The 25,929-nt window shown below is 43.3% G+C and overlaps 1 protein-coding gene and 1 pseudogene across 2 annotated transcripts in view; both read left to right on the forward strand.

Annotated features, from left to right (window-relative positions):
• The window catches only part of LOC309667378 (coiled-coil domain-containing protein 86 pseudogene), a 307,112-nt pseudogene that overhangs the window by 99,215 nt on the left and 181,968 nt on the right, over window positions 1–25,929 (forward strand). The gene's annotated exons all lie outside the window — the stretch shown is intronic.
• LOC309667293 (uncharacterized protein) overlaps window positions 1–25,929 on the forward strand; it is a 94,298-nt gene that overhangs the window by 29,447 nt on the left and 38,922 nt on the right. The window contains exon 3 of the mRNA XM_082475678.1: window positions 19,724–19,827. Within this exon, the coding sequence (XP_082331804.1) occupies window positions 19,724–19,827 (104 nt within the window). The remainder of the gene's footprint in view (window positions 1–19,723; window positions 19,828–25,929) is intronic.

Below are 25,929 nucleotides of genomic sequence, written 5' to 3' on the forward strand. Positions count from 1 at the left end.
GCTTGTTGGCAAACAGATGATGGGAGAGGTCGAGGCAAGTGTGTTTGCCCATCTGCAGAGGGGCCAGGCAGGGTCGGAAAGTCTCCATCACTGGAGCGGAGACGTACCTCCAGGTTTCACCATGGATGCTGTGATTTGTCTCCCTGGTTAAATGATCTGGCCCTGGAAGCTGTTTTACTAACAATCTCTGTAAGACATGGAGAACCATGGAATCTCTCTAGTAATCTCACCCACATGCAACTCAAGTGGGTGATGAGGCATCCTGCTTTCTTTTGCCTCAGAACAGCTTGGGCACCAGGAGAGCCCAGCTGCAGCTGGGGCAGGGTCCCGCAGCTCACGGTGGAGATGGAGGGGGTGGAGGAAATACCGAGACTGAGGGGTGAGGGGGACTAAAGATCTGGGGGACATGGGGCAGGGCTGGAGGAGTAGGGGTCTCAAATTGGCAAAGACAGGCCAGAACAAGTGCAGTAATTCTTACAATTGATGTGACCTCATCTGTCCCCATAGATGGGGAAGCTTTGAGGAATCTAGAGTTTTACCCATATTCTAACTATGCCACCTGTACACTCTGTGTCTAGATGCATTTTTAGTCCAGATGATGAGCAGCCCTTGCCCCTCATCTTGCTGCCTGTGAGTGTGTGCCGGTGTTGATTACATGGGCTTTGGACCAGCTTTTCATAATGTTCACCACGCTTGGTTCTCTGCCCAGCTTGGCCTTCCCTCCTCCTCACCAACTCATGCCGCTCTGCCCAAACAATTGCCCCAGGCTTGCTGGGCTTTGGAGGGACATTCCACTGGATACCCCACTCTGCCTATTACACAAATGTGCTATTCCAATCACATGCCCTGGGTGGTTCTCTCAAACCAAAACCATTAGATAACAAAATCATCAAGCTTAGAACCCTGTGGATAAAACTCAACAGACATGACATATAACTGTGTGTATCTTCAAATATGATTGGGTAAACCAAAGTCAGTTTGCCAAAATGTGTTAGGGTTTCAGCGCCGGTCAATGCAGTAAATATTTTTGAGAGCCTACTATGTGTTAGACACTGACCTAAATCTTACAAGAAGGTCTTTGATTACGTCCTTTAGACACTAGTTATTCTTCAGAAAGGTATAGAAATTCTTGATTCTTTATTCTGAAGTACTTACCATTGTTGATACTTTCCTAGTGGAATGTCTTTTTCCCTTTTATTATATACATTTTTGCTGGTGTATGGGAAAATTATTTAAACATTTTCTCACTTCTGATCACTTCATTGAAAACCTTCATCAATTCTAATTCTTTAATCTGAAATTTTACTCCTCATGGTATAGGGTTGTGTTGTTTGCAGATGATGTTTTTTCCTCATTATTTACAATATTTATTTCTCTCAGTAAAATTCATAAGCATTTTGTAACCCAGTGAAGACTTTTAATTTCAAATTATAAAATGTGCCAAAATTTACTTTATTTCCATCAGAACTAATCTGATACATTTGGGCAGGCCAGTGTATAATTTGTAACAGTGAAGCATGTTCTTTGTAGATGGCTGCAGTGGTTCAACATAATTAAATTTTATTTCTTGTCAGAGAAGCATATATTCCAACATGTGAACTACTTTTGGAAGTTATGTTATGTATGCAACTGTACCAAAAAAGAGGTTTAATAAAAATTTCACTGAAAATTTGATTAGGTGATATATATATGAATTTTTTTAGTCTTTGCCTTTTAATCCTCAAATAGACTTTGCAGTAAGTGTAATCCTCACATTGGAGATTTGTTAAATGTGTCAGATTCTTGGGCATTAGGTAACAAGGCTGGACCCTGGGGGAAGGGTGAGACAAGGACTGGGTCCTGGAAAAGAAAACAGGAGTCTCTGCTCCAGGTCCTTCTGGAAGGTGGGGAACTGTGGTCCATAGAGCTGACATCTACCAGAGGTGGAATCCTGGCCTTAGAAACAGGTAACAAATGGAAGGCAACTTACTATTGTTTAATGTTGATCATGAGTTCCCAATCATTGTGAACATGAGGTCTTGCTGTAACATAAACATTTTCAGGACCCTTCATATGTGTGCTAGTTATCTCTTTATTGCTGCTCAGCGCTAAATGCACCCTTCATTGCTTGCTCTGTGATCATGGAGCCGGGCCTTGTAAGCATCTCCCCTTCATGGCTGGCGCATCGCTAAGCTCGGTCAGTAGAGCGCTAGACTGACAGTAAAGGAGGATGTGCAGCACGTCCTTGTTCTGGTGTGGTTCCTTGTTTTATTTATTTATTTTTTTTAAAAGAAATTCACGGTCTTTTATTTATTTATTTATTTATTTATTTATTTATGACTGTGTTGAGTCTTCGTTTCTGTGCGAGGGCTTTCTCTAGTTGCGGCAAGTGGGGGCCACTCTTCATCGCGGTGCGTGGGCCTCTCACCATCGCGGCCTCTCTTGTTGCGGAGCACAGGCTCCAGACGCGCAGGCTCAGTAGTTGTGGCTCACGGGCCCAGTTGCTCCACGGCATGTGGGATCTTCCCAGACCAGGACTCGAACCCGTGTCCCCTGCATTGGCAGGCAGATTCTCAACCACTGCGCCACCAGGGAAGCCCAGTTCCTTGTTTTAATCATACTGTGGCAGCAAGTTGGCACAAGGGGGGAATCCAGTGGTGCTCACCTCCACTGAGTTTCAGTGGCATCCCTGCTGGTAGGTCTAGCAGGCACCCTAGTGGTTGGCTTCTTAGCCTCGAGGCTCCTTCATCCTGGTGGGGTGTTTCCTGCTTGCCAGTCCAGCTGCAGTTCCTAGCCTGTAGCTTAGTCCACCAGCACCCCAGTGGGAGGCTCCCAGCTTGCCAATCCCAGGCCATGTTACCCTGTCTTCTAACTTTTGCCCAGCCCCTGTGGGTCAGCTCTGGCCCAGGGGAGCCCAGGGAATCTCTCCACCATTCAACGGGCTGCAAACACACTTTTTCCGATGAGATCTGAATCCCAGCCTTCGGGAGGCGGATGCTCTCCTTTTCAAGTTTGTTCTTTCGTTAGGCGTTCTCCTTCATCCCTTGGGGATTTTCTAGAGTTCTCTTTATCCCTTTATAGTTAATCTTCTGTTATCATTAATAATTCTTTATAATAAAGTTTTCCTGTTAAAATTAGTGTGGTTTCTGTCTTCTCGTTAGATGCTGATACAAGATGATAGTAGAATAATTGACAGAAATATTGTTTGTTCCACTATATATTTTACTTCCTTCTTGTTTGAGGCCCAGAGTGGAGAGAGTTCTGGGGTCCTGGTCCTGACAGGTGCCAGCCCTCAGAAGCTGTGAGTTGTACCCAGTGGGACTGGATCCCAAGCACCTGGTGGTACCTAAACTCACTGAAGATTTACACACTTACCAAAATCACTGTGGAGAATGGATGAGAATTGATGACGTAGCACTAGCACTGCTTGTGGGTGAGGGGAACCTGGAGAAGAATAGCTTGAATTTCCTGCCTATCCAGAGCGATGGGAGCTCAGAATTGAAATTAAGTTGATTAAAAGAAAAGAAAGAAATCTGACATTTCCAGTTAATCTGCTTTATGGCAGTTATATGTATTTTTTATGTCAAATCAGTGCAAAAAATATAATTGTGAAAGCTGATATGAATTTAGTAATGTTTCTACAAACTTGCATTTTATTATTTATAAAGCACGGACAAACATTAGAAAAAGTGGTACATATATCACTTTATTTATTTATTATTTAGTCTATAGACATGAGGATTTCCTGCCTGAAGGTAATAACTCCACAACCCCACTGGGATCAGAGGCTCACAGGTCTGGGGCTGTCTTTATAAGAATGGAAATAATACTGATTGCTATGTGATTGCTAATACATAATCTTGAGAGCATAACATCTTTTAAAAACTCTTAACAAAAGATGCAGAAACCTGGCTTTCATTTGCAAAGCCTCCATCTCCACCCTGTATTTTTCTTTGTCCACATCTTGAAAGGATAAAAAATCATTGTTTGTTTATTTGTTTTGTTTTGTTTTTTGCACTGAGACATTATTCCTGAGAGAAGACGCTACTCTGGACGAAATGCACTGGCCCTGCCTGGGTGGGTAAAGGATCCCATTGAGCATTTGGCTGCTTGACCCTGGAAGGGAGGATGCAGGGAAAACAAAACACCCTAGAGCTATCTCTCATCCCTGCATTTCCCTCTGGAACTAGTGCTCTCAGGCAAGCTTTTCTCCTTCTCTACCTTTCATATTTTAATATTAAGATGCTAATATTTATGAAGATGGGAACTAATATTTAACATTTTCTGGCATCCAATCAAGAATTGAAATACCAATAGGAAAAAGGAAATGAAGAAACCAAATGCAACGTTAGCTCTAGAAGCATTTTATTTAGCAAAATCAGGAAATAAATAATATTTCCTAAGTTTGATGGGATAGAATAAAGTGATAATACTTTGGTTCCTTGAATTTCATTTCCTCTGCTCTGCCCTTTGACCATGAACAATGCTCACCTGTGTCCCCTTTGTGACTTAATACCTGTGCACCTGAGAGCCCAGGGCCAATGAGAACGTTCAACTTTTCTTCTGCCAATTTTCAACTTCTTTCCTTCAGTTCTCTCCAGTCCCTGAGACTCACTCCTTCACCTTGTGAGCCTACTGCTTGGCTGAAATAGAGAAGGGACCTCCATACGGTATTGGAAAGAATTTCTTGACAAAATTCACTTTCCAGATCCAGGAAATAAGGATTCAGGCCTTCATATATGTGACTTATGGGGCAATTAGGCATCCTGGCTGCTCTTTTGGACCAGTATGGATATCTGGAAATTATATGTCAATTCCCACCCTCATTCTGAAGCTGGAAGTCTCCTGCCTTCCCCACTGGGAGATATGGTGATTAAATAATCATTGAAGAAAGACAAAAAGAAGGAAAACAAGTGATTTCATGAAATGGGAGAATAAAGGAAAAATGGAACTTTTGCATCTTGATATCTTTTCTCTCTTGGACTTTCACCAAAACCTTAGTTTCCTTAGTGCCAAAGTTTCCATAATTCTATGTAATGATTTGAGAAAGCCACACTACATGACTGTTCTCTTGTTAAACACAGACATCTACACTGCACTCCCAGAAGTAGGTGCTGGTGTGTTTGTGTCCAGTCCTGGATGGAGAAACTAAGATCGCAGAGGGTGGATTTAACAGGAGTCAAGGCTGTAAACTTTCCTCAGTCATCTTTTATAATTATAAGAACACGAACAACCTTAAACACAAGTTGAAATTTGGTGATTAGCTGAGGTTTGGGAAAGGCATACCTTTGGGGCTTTTCTTCGCTTATAGCCTCTGCCTTCCAGCCACGGTCACCCTGGCAGTGGTCACCGTTTGGGTCTCTGTCCTTCAGCTTATTATGTACTCGCTCTTATGTACTTATGTACTTGCTCCTCCTCTTGACCTACCTCACGTGCACGTTATGTCTTCTTCTTGGTGAACGGGGAGTGTCTGCTAAAGTTGGTCTCAAAATATGTACAGAATTAACTGAGGTTGGGTCAGATGGAAAATGTTCAAAAGAAACCTGCATGTTTGGCAAAAAGGAATGCAAAGGGAGAAATGTTGATTTTGTTTTCAAAAGAAAAGCCACGCAGGACTTTCTGGTTGTGGAATAAGAGTTTTAGGAACTGGTTCCAAACACAAGTTCTTGCCCGTGTTCCTGAGCATCGCAGGGCATTCTCCCGACTCAGCCAACAGCTGTCCAGGGACCACCTGTGATAAACAGCTGTGAAGCTCAGGGCTCACGACAGACAATGGTGAGGCCACCTCCCCGGGCTCCTCCTAACATCTAGGCTTCCCTTCTGGGTCTCTCCACGCTTCCCATAGGGACTTAAGGCTCTGGCAAGTGTATAATCAGGGCATTCCAAGCTGGTCCTGATTTTGAATATTCAGTGTAAATATTCCCCAAAGCGTATTTGAACTTGTTTGGTCATGATTTCTAGCTTTAGATTTGAGGAACATGGATATAGGGCTTCCAGTGGGGTCCCATTGCCCTGAGGTGTCCCATTCCCTTTAGACCCTGAGCTTGGCTTTTTGCTTAGCCCAGTTACCTAAGGTGCTGTAGTTGAGAATGGTTTATTGTGTCAGCTTGCAGGAGGATTCACGTTTCTCAGTTTCTTAGCTGAAGGGTAACCAAGTGTTTTTGTGTTTTCGATTGTGTGCTCCATACATGAGCAGAAATCCAAATGCGTGAAAACTTTTAAAACACTTTCTTTGTTAGAATGATGATTTGAGGGGGTTTGGGTATTAGATGTGACTTGAGCATGAGTCAGATTGGTTGAGTCTTTTGTCAGATCCTCTTTCTGGGTGTCAGTAATCCTTCCTAAGTTTCAAGATTGAAGTTTAGTGATTAAAATGGGAAAAGCTCAAAATGACGTGATGAATTGAAGATTTAATATGAACTTGACGATGTGAGCCTAGTAGCAGTCTCTCGATAGAAGCAGCCTGATGTGTCTGTCTGGATTCCTGTAACTAAATTCAGGAAGCAAATAGCACTAGATAGCAAGGGGTAGTTATATTAGCTCATGTGTGCTACTTATTAAAAAAACCCATTTTTTTAAGAGGGAAGGTTGCCCAAATGGTATCTATCCTGAAGTAGTGGTTTTCAAACTCTTTATCCATCAGATTTTTCCTTAAATGAAATGTTACTCAAAATAGGCTAATATTAAAACAGAGCTGCCGGGACTTCCCTGGTGGTTCAGTGGCTAAGGCTCTGCGCTCCCAATGCAGGGGGCCTGGGTTCACTCCCTGGTCAGGGAATGAGATCCCACATGCCGCAACTAAAGAAGATCCTGCGTGCTGCAACGAAGACCCCACGTGCCGCGACTAAGACCTGGCGCAGACAAATAAATAAATAAATGTCAAAAAAAAAAAACAACAAAAAACCCCCAAAAAACCCCAGAGCTGCCCTTGTTGAAGCCTGGGTTGGGAACTGAGTCCTTACTCTTGGTTTTTCCTCCTTGAAGCAGCCCAGGAGAACTTCTGTGGAACTGCCAGCCTCTTAAAGAATGGTTGGGAAGACATTGAAACCAGTGACCCTTTGGAGTCTACCTGGTACACGCTAATTTGACTCCTGCTGGGCTTGTCAAGTATCCTTTGAGTCTAGTGTTGGCCTCTGGAATCCTCCAGCCTATAATACATTCAAAGAAATAATACATTCAAAGAAATAATACATTTGGCCATAAAATAACACTGTGCCATTTTTAACTCAGGAAAGACACTCACTCAACTTGGATAGGTGTTAAAAGCAAACCATCTCTCTAAGCCAACACATGTAGAAAAACAAAGTTGTACTCTAATTGGCTTTCCTGTTTCAAAAGATGGTAGAAAGGCAGGCTGGTGCTTCTGAGATGCAATGTGCAGGACAAATGAAGTGGCTGAATCTCATGTCCTGAGTTAATTCTCTGCTGTATGAGCTTGAGGGGTGGATAATACATATTTTCCTCTTTTCGTCAAAGGTTTGGGTTTGGCCAGATGACACTTGGAAGCTGACCTCAGAAGGCTCTGTTTGGAAGGCTGGTTTGTATCAGACGATGAAAGTTGTGGGGATGATCACAGGCCAGTTGTTCACTGTGCCAAGCTGGGTCTCCATAGCTTCAAATTCATTCCACTATAATTGAAAACATGTGCTGAAATATGCATTTTCTTAAGGTTCAAAATTTCCTTGTGATGTGTTTTCCATACCGTTTTCATTTAAAAGCAGAGAATGACAATGCTGTGGCCAAAAACTTGTGTGTCCGTATATAAGTGTTTTAAAACAAATCTTTTAAGAATAAAAATCTTGAAGAAGGAAGAAAAGGACAAAAGACAGATCATAGTTCTGAGAATTGAAGCAGGTGAGGCGCCCAGAGGAAAAGCCTAAAAGTAGTACTTCTTGATGCAAAATTATGAGTTTTGTCGTTAGTTTATAATTTAGTATGACTGCTCTGTGCCCTTGCTCCCTTAAAAAAGAGTCTTACATCTGGACATTATGTTTGTGACACCCACAAAGAGAAGGAAAAAGCGTCTGCCTATGTTTATCCTGTACAAGATTCCACCTGTGGCAGAGGTAGCGATCTCCAATGCCTGTGGGGACCAAACAGGTAAATTACGTGAGTGAAGCCAGCAGGTGGAGAATGTGACCACCCGGACACAAGTGCTTATTTAAAGGAAGTTGTCATTGACATAGGTCAATCCAGTGTTGCCATAGCTTTTAATTTTTCAAGATAGGTTGTAAATTAATATTTTAATGTAAAAACCTCCTGACAAGACTTCTTTGGTGGTGCAGTGGTTAAGAATCCACTTGCCAATGCAGGGGACACAGGTTCGAGCCCTGGTCTGGGAAGATCCCACATGCCTCAGAGCAACTAAGCCCGTGTGCCACAACTACTGAGCCTGCGCTCTAGAGCCCACGAGCCACAACTACTGAGCCCACGTGCCACAACTACTGAAGCCCGTGGGCCTAGAGCCCGTGCTTCACAACAAGAGAAGTGACTGCAATAAAAAGCTTGTGCACCACAGCGAAGAGTAGCCCCCACTCACCACAACTAGAGAAAAGCCAGTGCACAGCAACGAAGACCCAACGCAGCCAAAAATAAATAAATAAATAAATTTATTAAAAAAACCAAAAAACAAACAAAAACCCTCCTGACATTTAAAGGTTTGGAAATTAAAGATGTAAATACAGTATGTGGTCCAGTAAATGCCTCTGAAGACCAGACCTGGCCTGGGGCTTCCAGTTTGTGATCTCTGGTCTGCAGGGGGTGATGCTGGTCTGAAAGCTAGTTGTCAGCAGAACCTTACTAAGGCCTTGCCAAAGGCTGGGACAAGTACTCTTGTTGGGGTAGAGTGGGGTGGGTGGGTAGGGTTGGTTCCATCTCTATTTCCGCTAGTTGGTTTGGTGACAGTGAGAGTGAGCGCCCACTTCAAGATGAAGTCAAAGATGTGGCCGTACGGATGTGCGTAGAAGTAGATGAAGCAGAAAGTTAGCTTCAGTGGGAGGAGGGAGGTCTGGAGCCATGGCCACCAGGGCACTTGTGTCCCCACAGGTTGATGAGTATCTGGGGGGGTGCCTAGGAGAAAGGTCGGCTAATGGCAATATCAGAAGAGGGCCTACTTCTGGATGGTACTTTTAGCTTCTTCGAGATTGAAAGATAAGTGTCTGTTGTTATTAACTCACTGTCTCAGGGGCACCTGGGTCCCTCTCTCTCTCTTTCTTTTTTAAAAAGTTTTAAAAAATTGATGGTGGTGCCGCACAGCTTTCAGGATCTTAGTTCCCCGACCAGGGATGGAACCCGTGGCCTCGGCAGTGAGAGCATGGAGTCCTAACCACTGGACCGCCAGGGAGTTCCCCCTCTGTCTTCTCCACCAGCCTCTTGACCTCACTAAACTCCACTCCCTTTCTCATGTTGGATCCGAAGCAGGTACTCATTTAGACTTGGCTCCACTCACAGACGAACCTCTCTCACGATCATCAGCCAGCTTCCAGTAAGGGGGCCCCACCCTATTCCCGACCTCATCCTTAGGTACTGCCCAGTTAGGCACGCCACCATTATTGCTTGGGAGAGTGAGACAAGAGTGAGAGCAAACAAGGAACTGAGAGGGGTTTGTCCAGCTGAAGGTGAGGACGGAGAAGCAAATAGGATAGAGGGTGGGGTGGGGTTTGTAGGTCAAATGGTCTAACTGTGGCAGGAGAAGTTCTGTCTACTTATGGGGTGATACCAGACATGCCAAGCCAACAGATACAAAGCTTCATGAGGCTGGGAAGAGTCTGAGGGTTCTCCTGCCTTCACACTATCCCATGTAGCTGAGGCCAGGGATGGGTGATGCCTGAGATCAGGAAAGAACTGTCTGAAGGGATTAGAGGAACTAGTACCCAGTGTCCACACAGGGCCAAGAATAATGCCTCTTCCCTCTAGCCAGACTGAAAAGACTCACAACTCATGGAGAACTGGATAGAGTATTCTGAGGGATTTGATTACAATAGTGGGGAATAATTAATTCTAGACCAAACACTGGTTTGGTCCTGGCTGACAAGGCTTAAATGCAAGACCCAAAAGGATCAAGCAGATTCTAAGAAACTTAACTGTGTCTCTGAACAAACTTCAAGAATATTTATGGGCATACAAAACTATACACTACTTAATAGATTAGAATTCAAAATATGTGACACCTAATTAAAATGTGACACCTGATTACCAGGCATGCAAAGAAAAAGGGAAACACAACTCATGATGAAAGGTCAGTCAATTAAAAATAACCCAGAACTGACTATAGTCAGATTAGAATGAACAAACACATTAAAAGATTAATATTATTGATATTACTGTTTTCTATATATATGCTTGAAAGTTAGAGACATGGAAGTTATAAAAAAGACTACAGTAGAGCTTCTAGAGATGAAAACTACAATGTCTCAGATGAAAAATGTACTGGATGGGGCTGACAACAAACTAGACATTACAGAAGAACAGTTTAGTGAAAAGATTGAAGGCACAGAAATAGAAACCATGCAAAATTAAACAATAGATCCTTCCCTCACAGCCTTCAGAAAGAGCCAACCTTGTCTGAGACCTTGATTTTGGATTCTAGCCTTCAAAGTTGTAAGACAGTAAATTTCTGTTGTTTAAGCCACCTGCTTTGTGGTTCTTTGTCACAGCAGCCCTAGCAAACTGATACATACTTCAATTAAGGAGAATAGATTGTTGGATTGGATAAAAAGTGAGACACAACTTTACGCTATCTGCGAGAAACACACTTTAATTATAAATTTACAAATAGGTTAAAAGTAAAGCTATGAAGAAAGATATATCATGCTAACACCAATCAAAAGAAAGCTGGGGTGACTACATTAATATCAGACAAAGTAGATTTCAGAACAAAGTAAATTAAAAAAAAGGTCATTTCATAATGATACAGATGTCAGTTCATCAAGAGGTCATTATAATCATAGATGTTTATGCACCTAATAACAGAGCTTAAATATGTATAGTGCAAAAACTGGTAGAAGTACAAAGAGCAATAGCCAAGCTACAATCATGTCAGAGATTTCAATGTCCCTCTCTCAGTAATGAATAGAACAAGTAGACAAAAAAATTGGCAAGGATATAGAAGAGGACCTGAACAACATTGTTAACCAACTTGACCTAACTGACATTTCACATCACCACAACAGTGTAGACATTCTTTTCAAGTGCACATAGAGCAATTACTAAGATCAACCATATATGGGGCTATAAAAGAAGTCTCAATACATTGAAAAGAATTCTAATTATACAACATATGCTATCTGATCATAATGGAATTATATTAGATATCAATAACAGAAACATCTCTGGAAAATTCCCAGATGTTTGGCAATTAAACAACACACTTATAAAAAAACCTCAGGGATCAAAGAAGAATTCAAAAGAGAAATTAGACAGTGCTTTCCACTAAACTAAAATTAAAATGCAACATATAAAAATTTTTGACATGCCACTAATTCAGTACTTGGTGGGAAATTTAGGGCACTAAATGCCTATATTAGTAAAGAAGAAAGGTCTCAAATCAATGATTTCAGCTTCCTACTTAGGAAACAAACAAATAATCAAAAGAGCAAACTAAACTCAAAGTAAGAAGAAGAAATGAAACAATATAGAAATTAATGAAATAAACTTGAAGATTAATAGAGAATATTAATAAGCCAAAACCTGCTTCTTTGAGAAAATCAATAAAATTGATAAACCTTAGCTATACTGATCAGGAAGAAAAGATAGCAGACACAAATTGCCAATATAAAAAAATGAAAGATGTGATATCATTACAGATCTTACAGATATTAAAGGATAATAAAAGACTATTCTGAACAATCTTATTCCAATAAATTTGACAACTTAGATGAAATGGATACAGTCCTTGAAAAATACAAGCTACCAAAGCTCACTCAAAAAGAGATAGATGACCTAAATAGTCCTAAGTCTAGTAAAGAAACTGAATTTGTAGTTATAAACCTTCCCACAAAGAAAACTACAGGCCCAGATGCTTTACTGATCAATCATAACAAACATTTGCAGAAAAAATTATATCAGTTCTACCTAAACTCTTCCAGACAATTGAAGTAAAGGGAATACTTCATAAGTCACCCTATGAGGCTAACCTTACCTTTTAAAAAAAGTTTCTTTAAACAATTTTATTGAAGTATAGTTGATTTACAATGTTATTTAACATTACCTTTTAATAAACAGTAAACAGTAATAAAATGACAAAAAGACACTATAAGGAAAGAATATTATCATGAGAATAGTTGTAAAAATTCTTGGCAAAATTTTAGCAAATGGTATCCTAAAACATATAAACAGAATTATATATTATGGCCAGGAATATAATAAATTTTTTCCAGGAATGCAAAGTTGTTATAAAATTTGGAAATCAATCTATGTAATTCACCATGTTAACAAACTAAAAAAACACATATACACACAAAAACAAAACATAGTTTCATCTCAGTAGACTGAGAGAAAGCATTTGATAAATTCAATGTCCATTTATGATAAGATCTGTCAATTAATTAGGAACAGAAGGGAACTTCTTCAGTCTGATCAAGGTGTCTATTAAAAAACCTCTTCTTTTTTCATTTGCCTTGTAGTCAAGTACCACACAGAGCAATGGATCTGGTGGAAATAGCACACGTTTCTGTGTCAGAAACACGAGTTCAAATCGTAGCCTTCCTACTGCTGTGATCATGCACACGTTCAATAGCCTCTCTGAGCCTGTATGTTCTCATTTGTAACACAGAGATAATAAACTAACAAGTTACGCTATGCTACTGCCCAGCACTGCTGGCACACATTAAAATTAGTACCCTCTCCCTTCCCTTTTTCTTCACCTGGTTCTGATGAGGGTGAGATTAGTCCAGGGCAGCAGTTTTCAGCATCTTTCTTAGCCACAAATATTTACTGCAGACCTGAGATGCGTAAGGAATCAGAAGGCTTGCTCTGGTGGACTGTAAGAGCTTTCGTTTCCTCCTTTTTGGAAGGATCTGGTGGAGTGGAACGGGGAAGAGGCTAGGAGGCAATCAGAGGAAGATAAGGCATCCCTAAATCTGCAAATTGGCTCTTTCTGGAAAACCCAACCAGGTTTCTGGCAATAGATTATCATTCTGGGCTTGCAGGGCAATGGGTGTCCTAACTGAGGTTTCTAGCTAAGACTACGTTTGAGTGTGGAACATGGGGGACGTTAATCCAGTGCGACAAGCTCTTTATAATTCAACAGCAAGGACAGTCTCTAAGTTCTGAAGTGTTCCAGCTAGAAAGCACCTTGTGTTCCTCGGGGCTCAGCTGCACAAGGTCGCAGTTACACTGAGACCAGTTAGTCATTTACATGCAATTAGTTTTATCCCTTGCCAGTGGGGCTGTTACACCATACTTATTAATAGGGAACTATCTGGAGTTAGTTTTGCCAGAGGCTGATATTTCATGCGTGGTCTTTAATGACTCTGAAGACAACGTCAGGCTTCCAAGGAGGCTTATTAGCCACGTTAAAGGAGAGAGAACTTGATGAGCAGGACCAGCAGTGCCCCTGCCAGCCAATGAGCACTTTTGTCAAGGGCTAGATTTCACGATACACATCAGAGCATTAAAAACTCTGAGACCCTGGCAGTAGATGCAGAAGCATGTCCTCAAGATGTCAGCATAGCAGCTATGAGGACCAGAACAGGCATTTTCATCAACTGAACACACACACACACACAAACACACACGCACAGGGTCATGAAGTCAGGCCTGAGATACCACTGGGGAGAAGCTGAGGAGAAATAGGGTGTGAGGAAGGATTTGGAAAGGGGTAGTTATAATGTGAAACAGACTGAGTCTTACACCGGAAGGAACCAAGGTACCCTGTTTGACAGAATCAGGTGTGTACCATCAGGGGTGATTGGGGTTGGAAAGCCAGATGAGATCTGACAGAAGGAAGAGAATGAATAACATTTGAAACATTCAAAACACTTATGTCAATTTTAACCCGAGTAACTACAGCACAGAACTTAAAAGTCATGTCAGACATTTTAAAAAATTTTATTAAAGTATAGTTGATTTACAATGTTGTTAGTTTCTGGTGTACAGCAATGTGATTCAGTTATACACCTATATATTCTTTTTCATATTCTTTTCCGTTATGGTTTATCTCAGGATATTGAATCTAGTTCCCTGTGCTATGCAGTAGGAGCTTGCTGTTTATCCACCCTCTATATAGTAGTTTGCACCTGCTAATCCCAAACTCTCAATCCTTCCCTCCCCCTGAGCCTCCCCCCTACCCTTGGCAAGTCCGTTCTCTATGTCTGTGAGTCTGTTTCTGTTTCATAGATATGTTCATTTGTGTCATATTTTATTTATTTATTTATTATTTAATTTATTTATTGGCTGTGCTGCACGGCTTGCAGGATCTTAGTTCCCTGACCGGATATTGAACCTAGGCAGTGAAAGCGCCGAGTCCTAACCACCGGACCGCCCGGGAATTCGCATTTGTGTCGTATTTTAGATTCCACATATAAAGCGATATCATATGGTATTTGATGTCAGACATTTTCACCCTTACTGCCCTTTCAGCCTCCAGCCGGGGGGGTTTTGCACTGCTCTGCTCCTCGGCTGCCCCATCCTTTGCCATCTCACTGCCTCTGGCTCTGCCTCCTCCCCACCCCCATCCTTGCTTCCTCTCCTCCCCTCCCCTCTTCTCTCTTCCACTGGTCGCTGGTTGGGAGCACAGTGCTCCTGGGTCCCCCACTGCCTCCTGCTGAGCCTGTCCTGGTGGCTCAGGTTCCTCTGAGCAGATATTTCACCTTCTACTCAAAGCAACTCGTCAGGATATCTCCCTCCCTAAAGAGAATTCTGGCTCCGGTTCAGAAAATAAAAATTTCCCTTGATGACCCTAAAACTCTATCTTCTGAGGAGTGCGGATTAGACAGATGTGCATGATGAATGACTTGGCCTCTGTCTGCAGTGCACGGTTTGCAGGCGTGGCCTTCAGGTTTTCCCACTTGGACGACTTGAACACAGCCTTACGCTCACACTTGACAAATCTCTGGAGCCATACAAATAGTTACTTTCACTGTTGTCCCGTCCCAATGTCCCCACCCGTGAAATGGGGACACTAAGAGTTATAAGAATGAATTTCTTTCCTATACATTTTGACTTTGCAAAAGCTAAGGTTATCACTCGTTCACATGCCTAAATGGTATTGTTCACCAATTTTTTTGTTCTTGGGATTTTAGGGATACATTTTCATATGACCAGTATTTTCCTAGAAAACCTGTAGTCCAAATATGAGGAATACCCAGTCACACTATCCATCCTTTTGAATGGAAATGCACTGACATCTATCAGAGGGGACTTTTGGATGTGGGTGTCAGGGCTGGGGAAAGAGGGGCAGCAAAGAGGGACCAAGGTGAAGAATCTGGGACCAGAGAGGGGAATGACCAGCACAATACCTGGCAACGCCCAGGGCAAGTGGGAGTAACTGTCGTTATTTGTCGGAAGTCCTGATGCTGTCATTCTTGTACAAATCATGGGCTTGTTCTCCTGCGTGATGTGTGTGAGAGCGAGTGTGTGTGTGTGTGTGCGCGCGCAGGGGGGCAGTGTTTCTGGACTAGGAACTTCTCATCAGAGGTGACCTGCTAACCATGGGCTCCTCTTAAGCCAGAGGGACATCTCTCACTCTTGATCCTAGTTCCCCAAAGACTGAACACACCTTCCATATTTGATTGGCTCTTCGGATTATGTAAATAGCATGAGGGAAACACTAATCCTGTGGGTGTATCTTGTAATCGGAAGTGAAAGTCCTCTTTCTTTTGGCCAGGCGTGACGTCCCTCAGCTTCCCAGGCCCGTCACCCTCTCCATGTGGATGAAGACCTTCGTAGACAAGAGGAGGGGTAAAAGGGCTTAAAAACTGGGGGGAAGATCTCTCCATTTTCAGGGAAGAGGGAGGAGCTCATTCCATAACAATATATCCATCACGAGGAGGAAGATCACGGCTCGTGATTTGGCACAAGAGGGAAAAAGCCATAATGTCAGGAGGCAAAGCCTGACTCTATTTCCTGGTATAACTGGATGCAGCTTAGATGGAAATTAGTGGTGACTTTTGCACAGTCTTACCTTGAGTCAATAGAACCTAGCTCAGTTCATCTTCACCACAGGCAGCCACGTTTGTCTTGGTTTTTCTGGGGTCCTGGAGGAGAAGGAGTGACCTGAGGGGGGGATTCAAGCGGAGGGGAGAGCAGAGCATTTGCTAGAGTGTTTTCCACGAATGGTTTCATTGCTAGAAACAGATGTGCCAGGCGGCTGGCTGGTCAACAGCATGATGTAGAAAATATTAAAATACAGATTCTTCAGAGCATTCTTAGCTTGACTCCTTGGCTCTCAGGAGCTTCTCTCATGCCTTCAAAACGGAGAGGAAACCAGCCTTTTCCTGGTCCACATTCTGTGGGTTTAAGTCGGCTTTGGCTACGGTTGCTCCGTCACTGGGGCTGGCCTCACCGCATCCCTCCTCTTGTTGGGGCTCTTTGAGAGCAGCCACTTGAAACTACAGAGAGGAGCTTAGCACCTTGGCAGCTCCTGTGGAGAAACCCCGTACGACATCTGCAGGAGCTGGAAGGGCTGAGTTATTTCCCATTCACCTCGTGACTGGTGGGGTTTCCAAAGGGGTGTGTGGCAGAGATGGGAGGCTGGCACCCATCGACTCCAGCCCCGGAAATAACAGGGGCTGCTGGTCCCCCAGGATTTACTGGGGGACCTTGTAGGGTCTGAGACTTGGAATCTCACTGAGATGGATTCACAGGTTAAAAAAAAAAAAGTCGTGCTGGAAGGGGATTGAATCTGGCCATGTCTCCTCTCTTTGCAATTTTTTCAGCCTGACGCTTTTGGCTTAGAGGCCATGAATTACGGAACTGTAGTGATTTCAGACCTTAGAGACCATCCACTTGAACCTCATTGTTTTATGGAGGAGAAATTGAGGAATCAAGATGTTGAATGAGTTTCCTAAGGTCAGTTATGGAAGCAGGGCTGGAACTCAGCTCTCTCAGCCTTCCTACAGCATAACTCAAAGTTCCTTGATTGCCCTTCCCCCCTTTTTTTGCACCAACACAAGGGCTATGTTTTCTCACGTTCTCTGTGGAGACCTTTATACCAGACCCCCTCTCCCCACCCCTGGCCTGGATGAGCCTTTCTGTAATCTGGTGCATATTTCCTCCAAAGGAGTACAAAAAGCAGGGTGTAGAATCAAGATATTACACATGTTTAGAGATTACTGACTCTGAGAAAGCTTAGCCTGAAAACAGTAAGTGGTTTAGAAAAAACATTATTTAAACCACAGAGACATATGCTTTCCAGGTAATAAAATCATTTGTCTTATTCCACAAGTTGGACGATGTGATTTTTGTACCTCATACTCTGTGCTTCATAACCCTGTCTCCATCTCTTGGGCCTCCCCACCCATCCTCTGGCCCCCAAACACGTAAGGCAAATTTCTATAATTTACTAACATTTCTCTTTCAAATTTAGATTTTGATTTGTAGAATTGGAACACGGCTAGCTACCAGCCAGCTCTTAATCCGAGCTTTGCTGGCGCGGCTCTGCGTTCCCTCCGCAAAGGGGGTCGGGGTCTGAGTGGTCCCAGGCTTGTGGGGTTCCTGTCTTGTGGATTCAGCTATTTTATTGGACACTGTTTCATTAGTGTTCCCAGCTGCTTTCTGTCTTTTCTATTGGAGTGCTAAATGTTTCTTTTCTACTCTAAACAATACTTTATGATTGATTCCTGGGTTTTGTTGTAGCCACTTTGAGCAAGTGGGATGGACTCCCACGCAGAACTGGATTTTGATGTTGAGACTGATGATGCCAGACCCACACCAGGAGGGTGTATGAGAAGTTTGTTACCCACATAACGAGGCTTTTGGGGAGGGCGGAATAGGCTTCCCAAGCTGGTCCAAAAATGTCTTGAGAGAGAAAGGAAGAGAGACAGGCTTGGGGTTTATTGGGGCGGGGCTGGGGTGACGTTCCGGGCATGGGAAAAGGCTTCTGTGGTCTGACTCTCCCCTGGACCGAAAGAGGGAGCCCTCGGGCTTTTTTATTCCATGTGGGTGGAGGGGGCAGCAGGAGGGATGAGGCTTAAAAGCTGTCAGCAGTCAAACATCAGAAAACGGAGCCACGTTCTTTCTTATACGATTATTTTGGATTTTTAAAAAATATTTATTTATTTATTTACTTTTGGCGGCATTGGGTCTTCGTTGCTGCACGTGGGCTTTCTCTAGTTGCAGTGAGCGGGGGGCTACTCTTCGTTGTGGTGCGCGGGCTTCTCATTGCAGTGGCTGCTCTTGTTGCGGAGCACGGGCTCTAGATGCACGGGCTTCAGTAGTTGTGGCTCGCGGGCTCTAGAGCGCAAGCTCAGTAGTTGTGGCACACGGGCTTAGTTGCTCCACAGCATGTGGGATCTTCCCGGACCAGGGTTCGAACCCGTGTCTCCTGCATTGGCAGGTGGATTCTTAACCACAGTGCCACCTGGGAAGTCCGGATTATTTTGGATTTAAGAACAATTGTTCAAAATATGGAAAAATTTTGTTCATGTCACACAGGATTTACTTCTCCTTGATTGATAACCAAATTCAGGGCTTTGCAAGTTGCTGAGTAAGAAAGCCAGCAATACACAATCCACCTTGTTTCCTAATATCTGATGTAAACTAAGCTGTCAGCAAGTAACTCCACAGCGTTCTCTGTTTAGCTCTGAAGCTTCAAGTAATGACTCTCTGAAAACATACGGAATGATTAAACTAGCCTTTATCATTACTTAAAAATTCTTTTCTTTTTTTTGGTTACTTTAAACACTTTAGTTTTTACATTTTTATTTTTAAATTTTTAAAAATTTGTATTGGAGTATAGTTGATTTACATTGTTGTGTCAGTTTCAGGTGTACAGCAAAGTGATTCAGTTATACATAAACATATATCCACCCTTTTTTAGATTCTTTTCCCATATAGGTCACTGCAGAGTATTGGGTAGGGTTCCCTGTGCTCTACAGTAGGTCCTTATTACTTATCTGTTTTACATATAGTAGTATGTATATGTCAGTCCATATCTCCCAGTTTATCCCTCCCCCCCTTTTCCCCCATGGTTAGGTTGGTTTTCTACATCTGTGACTCTATTTCTGTTTTGTAAATAAGTTCATTTGTACCATTTTTTTAGATGCCACATATAAGTGATATCATATGATAGTTGTATACAATGTAATATTAGCCATTAAAAAGAACAAAATAATGCCATTTGCAGCAACATGGATGGACCTAGAGATTGTCATAATGAGTGAAATAAGTCAGACAGAGAAAATTATTCTCATTCAAAGTCTCAGCTGTCCTACTCATGATGAAATTCAAATCAAAATGAAGCTCCCTATGTTGCTAGTTTCCAAATTCACACATCTAGTCCTGACTTCTCCCCTGAGATCCAGACAAGTAGATTCAAGTGCTTCTTTGACAGGTCCATGGGCACATCTAAAAGGCATCTCAAGTTGAACATGCTCCAAATACAGCTGTTGATTTGTTCTCCAAACTTGATCCTTCTCTTACCTTTTTCATCTCATAAATGGCCGCACCGTCTTCCTAGTAGTGTAATCCAAAATTCTAGAAGGCACTCCTGATTGCTTTTTGCCCTCACACTCCACTAGTCTTGTGGGTAGACTTACAAAACGTAACCTGTATCTTACCTCTTTTTCCACTCTTCATTCCCCAGGCATCGCAGCTGCTCTTCTCCTACCTGTACACCGCAGGAGCCCCAAACAGTCCCCTGCTTCTTCCTGTGCCCCAGCCATGGGCTGAACTGCATCCCCCTAAAAGGTATGTTGAAGTCCTACCCCCTGGAAATTTTAAATGTGACCTTATTTAGAAATAGGGTTTTTGCAGGTGCAGTCAATTGAAGATGAAATTTTTTTTTTTTTTTTAATTTATGGCTGTGTTGGGTCTTTGTTTCCGTGCAAGGGCTTTCTCTAGTTGTGGCAAGCGGGGGCCGCTCTTCATCGCGGTGCACGGGCCTCTCTCGTTGCGGAGCACAGGCTCCAGACGCGCAGGCTCAGTAATTGTGACTCACGGGTCCAGTTGTTCCGTGGCATGTGGGATCTTCCCAGACCAGGGCTCGAACCCGTGTCCCCTGCATTGGCAGGCAGATTCTCAACCACTGCGCCACCAGGGAAGCCCTGAAGATGAAATCTTTAGGGTGAGTCCTAATCCAATCTGACTGGTGTCCTTATAAGGAGACGAGACATGGAAACACACACACACAGGGAAGACAGCCATGTAAGGATGGAGGTGGAGAGTGGAGCGATGCTGCCACAAGCCCAGGGCTGCCTGGGGACACCAGGAGCTGGAAAAGGCAAGGAATCCTCCTCCCCTAGAGACTTTGGAGGGAGCGAGACCTTTGATTTTTTTTCTTTTTTTGGCCACACCGCATGTGGGAATTTAGTTCCCTGACCAGGGATTGAACCTGTGCCCCCTGCAGTGGAAGCACGGAGCCCTAACCAGTGGACTGCCAGAGAATTCCCTCAACACCTTGATTTTGGACTTCTAGCCTCCAGAACTGTGAGACAATAAGTTTCTGTTGTTTTAAGCCGCCCAGTTTGTGGTACTTTATTATGGCAGGCTGAAGAAGCTACTACAGGTCCTATAATCACTTTTTTTGCACAACGGCCAGAGAGACCTTTGCAACTTAAGTCAGATTGTGCCCTTTCTCTGTCTAAAAACCTCTTTTGATTTTCCTCTGAATTTATGATGAAATCCAAGCTCTTTGCCAGGCGCAATGAGGCCTTACACATCTGGCCCTGATGATTTCTGGTCTCACCTCCTCCCCCCACCTCTGTTCCTCCTGTTTGCTTCTGGAACATGGTTGCTGACTCTTTCCACTCACTGGGCCTGTGACCCTGAAGGAATGAGTTGGAGTCACTAACCCACCCCGAGTATTGCTTCATTTCCTCCAGAGCACATAGCATTTGCCTCCAGAGCCTCCAGAGCACGTGGCATTTCTGTACTAGTTCGTCATCAGTCCCAGTCCCTCTATGGTGAAGGTCGGGAGGTCTGAGCTCACCATGCTGCCGTGTCCCGTGTCCAGAACAGTGCTGGGCACGGCTAGAGTGGGAGCTTCATATATATTTGGTGAGTGAATGTATGATGTATGCAAATGTTGAAAAAGTGTTTTGCTTTAAATATGGACACCAGTAAGTGAAAATAAACTTTATATTTACTGAATTTATTGACATTTTCTCAAATACATTTGCATAAGTATGATTCATGCTTTTCCTCAATTAATCTCGTTTCTTAATCCAGAATGAGCAGTCAAGCCTCAGCCAAGGAGAGGCCCAAAGACATCTCAACACACCTAATGACTGAGAGGTCACCTTTTGGCATGAAATCAGAGTGTCCTGGTCTGTGTGAGGCTCTTGTCACCCTTCTCAAGGGTCATCCCGTGTGCCTCTAAGGTTAAATACTGCTTGATCAAGCAAATATGACAAAGTGTTAATGGTTGGTGCATCTAGGTGAAGGGGGTATGAGTATTCATGGTACGATTCTGTCATCTTACACTACGTTTGAAATTTTTCAAAATAAAAAGTTGGGGGAAAACATCAGCCAAAGAAAATACTGTATGATTTCAAATTGCCTTAAGAAAAACTTTGTATTGTAAGCCTGAAGGACTAACAGCCTGATTGTACCAGATAATTGACGGTAGAATATTTGGTTCATTCAGGAATATAATGCATCTGATGGCCAACATGTCTATTTTATGTATTTTTAAGGTCAGTCAGAGGCCTTTGCAACAACACAGGGCAAGATTAGCATGCCATATATGTTTTATTTCTGCTGTGGAAACCTGAGTTTTCATGGGTGAATGGCATTCTGTGTTGTCCCCCTGGGACCCTCACCCCTCTGAGCCTTTCACAGAGGGATCAGCCTCTGTGGAACTTCAGGTGTGTTTCCAGGTGCTCCTCCTGGAATTGTGTCAGGTGACCCCAAACCCATGAACCAAGACTTTTCTGTTTGTGTTTAAGCTCTGTCCCACTTTCAGGAAGCTACTGGGCCTCTGGTTCTCTCTGGACAACTGAAACAAAGAGTGAAATTCTAGAATTCTCTTATGGAATGCAGCAAAAGCAGTTCTAAGAGGGAAGTTCATCAGACTTGTGGTTGCCGAGGGTGGGGGGGAAGGAGAGGGTTGGATTGGGAGTTTGGGGATTAACAAATGCAAACCATTATGTATAGGACGGATAAACAAAAAGGTCCTACTGTATAGCACAGGGAACTATATTCAATATCCTGTGATAAACTGTAATTGAAAAGAATATTAAAAAGAATGTATATATATGTATAACTGAATCACTTTGCTGTATAGCAGAAATTAACACAACATGGTAAATCAACTATACTTCAATAAAATAAGTTAAAAAAATAAAAGAAAGAGGGAAGTTCATAATGATAAGTGCTTCCATCAGGAAACAAGAAAAATCTTCAATAACAACCTAACTTTACACCTCAAGGAACTAGAAAAGGAAGAACAAAGTTCAAAATTAGTAGAAGGAAGGAAATAACAAAAACTAGAGCGGAAATAAAAGAAATAGAGACGAAAAAGACAAAAGAAAATATCAATGAAATGATATTTAGAGCTGGTTCATTGAAAAGATAAACAAAATTGACAAATCTTTAGCTAGAATCACCCAGAATCTTCTCAGGTGTGGTGAGTAAAAATTAACAGAATTTCTTTTGGAAGGTATGAAATGATCTAAAAATTAAGCAATGCACCAATAATGGAAGGATATGACAGAAGGAGCTCAAAAAGATTGATACTCATGTCTCTTAAGGACTTTTCGTTGCAAATATGATAGTTGACCTCTTTTCCTGGTAGACTAAATAAAAGGACGGGTGCAAAAATGGGAAAATTCTTAAAGTTACATAAACTACAACAGGAAGACCTGAGGTTTAAAGTTATTTGGGGCTTTGCGCATTGAATCACTTGACGGTGAATGAAAGGATTCGATTTTGTTCATCACCTCTTAACTGGTAGATGGTTTTTCTAAAGAGTGACGGGATGGGGTCAGCCAGGCTGAGAAAGCCACTGTCCTGGCGGTCTCTGGGGTGGAGGGGAATAACCAGAACTCATCACCTATGCTGTCATTCAAAGCATAACTTGACCCTTCACAATTGCCTGACTGTCCTGCAATTTCTTCTTCTGGGCTTTTAGCTGCCTGCACCCAGCCTCCTGGGGCCTGGGTCCTGCCACACTCCCCCTTCCCCACACCTCTGCATGGGATCCCTGCTGCCCTCTGCCCTGGGGCGTTGATGGGGGAGGTCCATGCTCCATTTCCGCTGCCACTTCCTACTCCTGGCAGGGCCTGTTTGTAGGTGCAGGAGGGTCAGAGTCAAGTGCAGGCCCTGTGGCATCTGGGACAGGGCAAGGCAGTGGCCTCTCACCCACTCCTGGACCAGGTACCCAGCATGTCCCACACAGAGGTTGCAATCCCTTGGGGGTCACCCATTTTTTGTGTGTTGGGGAGATGGGCCCAAGGGAAGGGGAAGTTCACTTCCCCACCCCACTGGGCTGTGCATTTTCATTTTGCATTGGGTTCTGCAAATTATGTAGCTGGCCCCATGTGCCAGGACCTGGGGCAGCAGCAAAGCAGCAGAGGAGGGGAGGTAGGGATACATTCTTCCTATTAATTCCATCCCTGGTTGGTTCTGGTATCAGGTTACAAAACTTTCCTTTAAGAGACTTTATCAACGCTGCTCAGATTTCTTGCCTTTATTCACATAATTTTTCTGTTCTGGAATGTCTTCTAGCCTCTCTGATTTTCCAACTTCTCCTTATTTTTTAAGGCCCAAATCAAGATTCATCTCTTTCACAAGACTTCCGGCCCACTCCAGGCATCATTGCTGATTCTCTGCACTGAAATCAGGCTGTATCTTAGTACTATTTACGAATTAAACATAGATTTCTCATTGTACATCCAGTGTTCATTGTTTAGCCTTGTTATTGAACTTTTCGTGTGCTAGTGTCTTGTTTACATGACTCTGTTCTTGGCTCGGTCTCCTAGGAAATGTGCTAGATGCATGCATACATATTTGTTGCTTGAATGATATGTTGGATGTGTGATGGCGTTTTTGTGGTAAATCACAAATAAGGGAGGGATGAAGGCCGTACTTCCTTTAGAAGTTGTTGATTGGTCAAAATCAAACTTCTGATTTAAGTGATTTTGAATGATAAATTAGAGAAGAAGTAATGATGAATTAGAAACCGACCATGAAAAAATGAATATTTCAGCTGCAAGATAGCGGTTTCAACAGGAGTAGGTTCGCTTGATTTGAACCCTGTTTTTAGCAGTCCCGAGGTTACTGTAGCTCTGAATGGAATTCTCACTGTGACATGAGCATGTGTCTTTTTCCAGACCCACAAATTATGCTCTGTACCCCAACCAGGAGGGTAAGGAAAATTCTGGGAACTCAGGCAATGTTGCCTCAGTCCTGCTCAGCTTTTGAAAGTCCCCCCAGCCTGGAGCTAATGTACTTGGGCCACACTTCACCTTTGTCTTCGCTGGAGTTTCCTCCTGACTTTGGTGATTTCCTGGGTCTCTTGAGTTACCACAGCTCTTGCTGCAGGATCCACCACAGCACGGCTCCCATACTGTGAAGCACCCAAGGCTCAAAGGATTTCATTTCAACGAAAGATGCTCCTTTTCTGTTTTCGTCCAGTGACCAAGGTGAACACATGGGCCGTTAGCTCCATTTTTGGAGGAGTTTTCAGATCATGCTTTAAAAATCACGAATGAAGTCAGCGCCTCCATTGTACCTGGAAGCTTGCATCCAGGAGCGTTCTTGTTTTCTCACTTGGATGGGAAAGAGCTGTGGAGGTACCGTCCTCCCGGGAGTTCCGGAGGAGTCTGAAAACAGAGGCCTTGGGTTGTATGAAAAGGTCTCTATTCTTTCTTTAAATATTCACAGAGTCCCATGCCAGAAAACAAAACAAGATTGCTTTATTAGTCACCCAACAGTGAGAGAGGAAAGCCACCCACTTCTCCACTCTTCCTTTCAAAGTGACCTCAGTGACCCTGACAGATTCATGGAATTCATTAGAAACAACAGTAAGGATGCTGTGGGATGGGCGATTTTGTCACTAGACAACGTTTCAGAACTTCCCTGAGGAGCCTCTGCTGCCTCAGACCCACCTCACTGCCCACCCCCCACCCTGCGAGGCAGACCCTCCTGAGAGGGGCTCAGGCCACCTTCCCCCTTGTTGCCGCCTTCCACGTGGGCCCTCCCGGGCCCCCCAAACCCACCCGACAGGCTGCCACTCCACTCAGGCATCTGTAAGGGTCTGAGCTGAGTCAAGCCCTGCGGCCCCCTAAGCTCTCACCCTGACCGCAGACCCTCACTGGGTTAAGGGTGGTCAACTACCTCAAGACTCAGTTCCCCACAGAGGCCACGTCCTGTGAGGAAAAGGGAGAGATGGAAACCTAGCTCTCAAGGCTCTGCTCAGGGCCAGGCACTGTGCTGGGAGGAATCTTGCTCCTGTGTGATCTCATTTCATCATGTAGGTGGCCCTTCAATTATATAGAAGGAGAAACAGAGTCAGAAAGATTAAAAAACATATTGACGGTTGCATTGCATTCCAGTGGTCTCCAGGGTAGGGTGGGTCTGCTCTAAGGAAGGTGGCAAATTAAATCTCATTGATTAACCACTAACCACATGAGTGCTATCTAACTGGCCAGTTTCTGGATTAAATTGTGGGAGGTAAATTACGTGGAAAAAAAAAAAGTTGATTTCCACATGACCACATTGTCTCTGTGAATTAATGACTGAAAAAAGTTCTGTATGTTCACATAGGATTCCAAGGTTATTTCAAGAATTATTCAAATATGGGAATAGTTTCACCTTCAGAACACAAACTCTCAGCTTTTGGAATATGGG

The sequence above is a fragment of the Balaenoptera physalus genome, assembly GCF_965194825.1.
Source record: "Balaenoptera physalus genome assembly, chromosome: 9".
Lineage (NCBI taxonomy): Eukaryota > Metazoa > Chordata > Mammalia > Artiodactyla > Balaenopteridae > Balaenoptera > Balaenoptera physalus.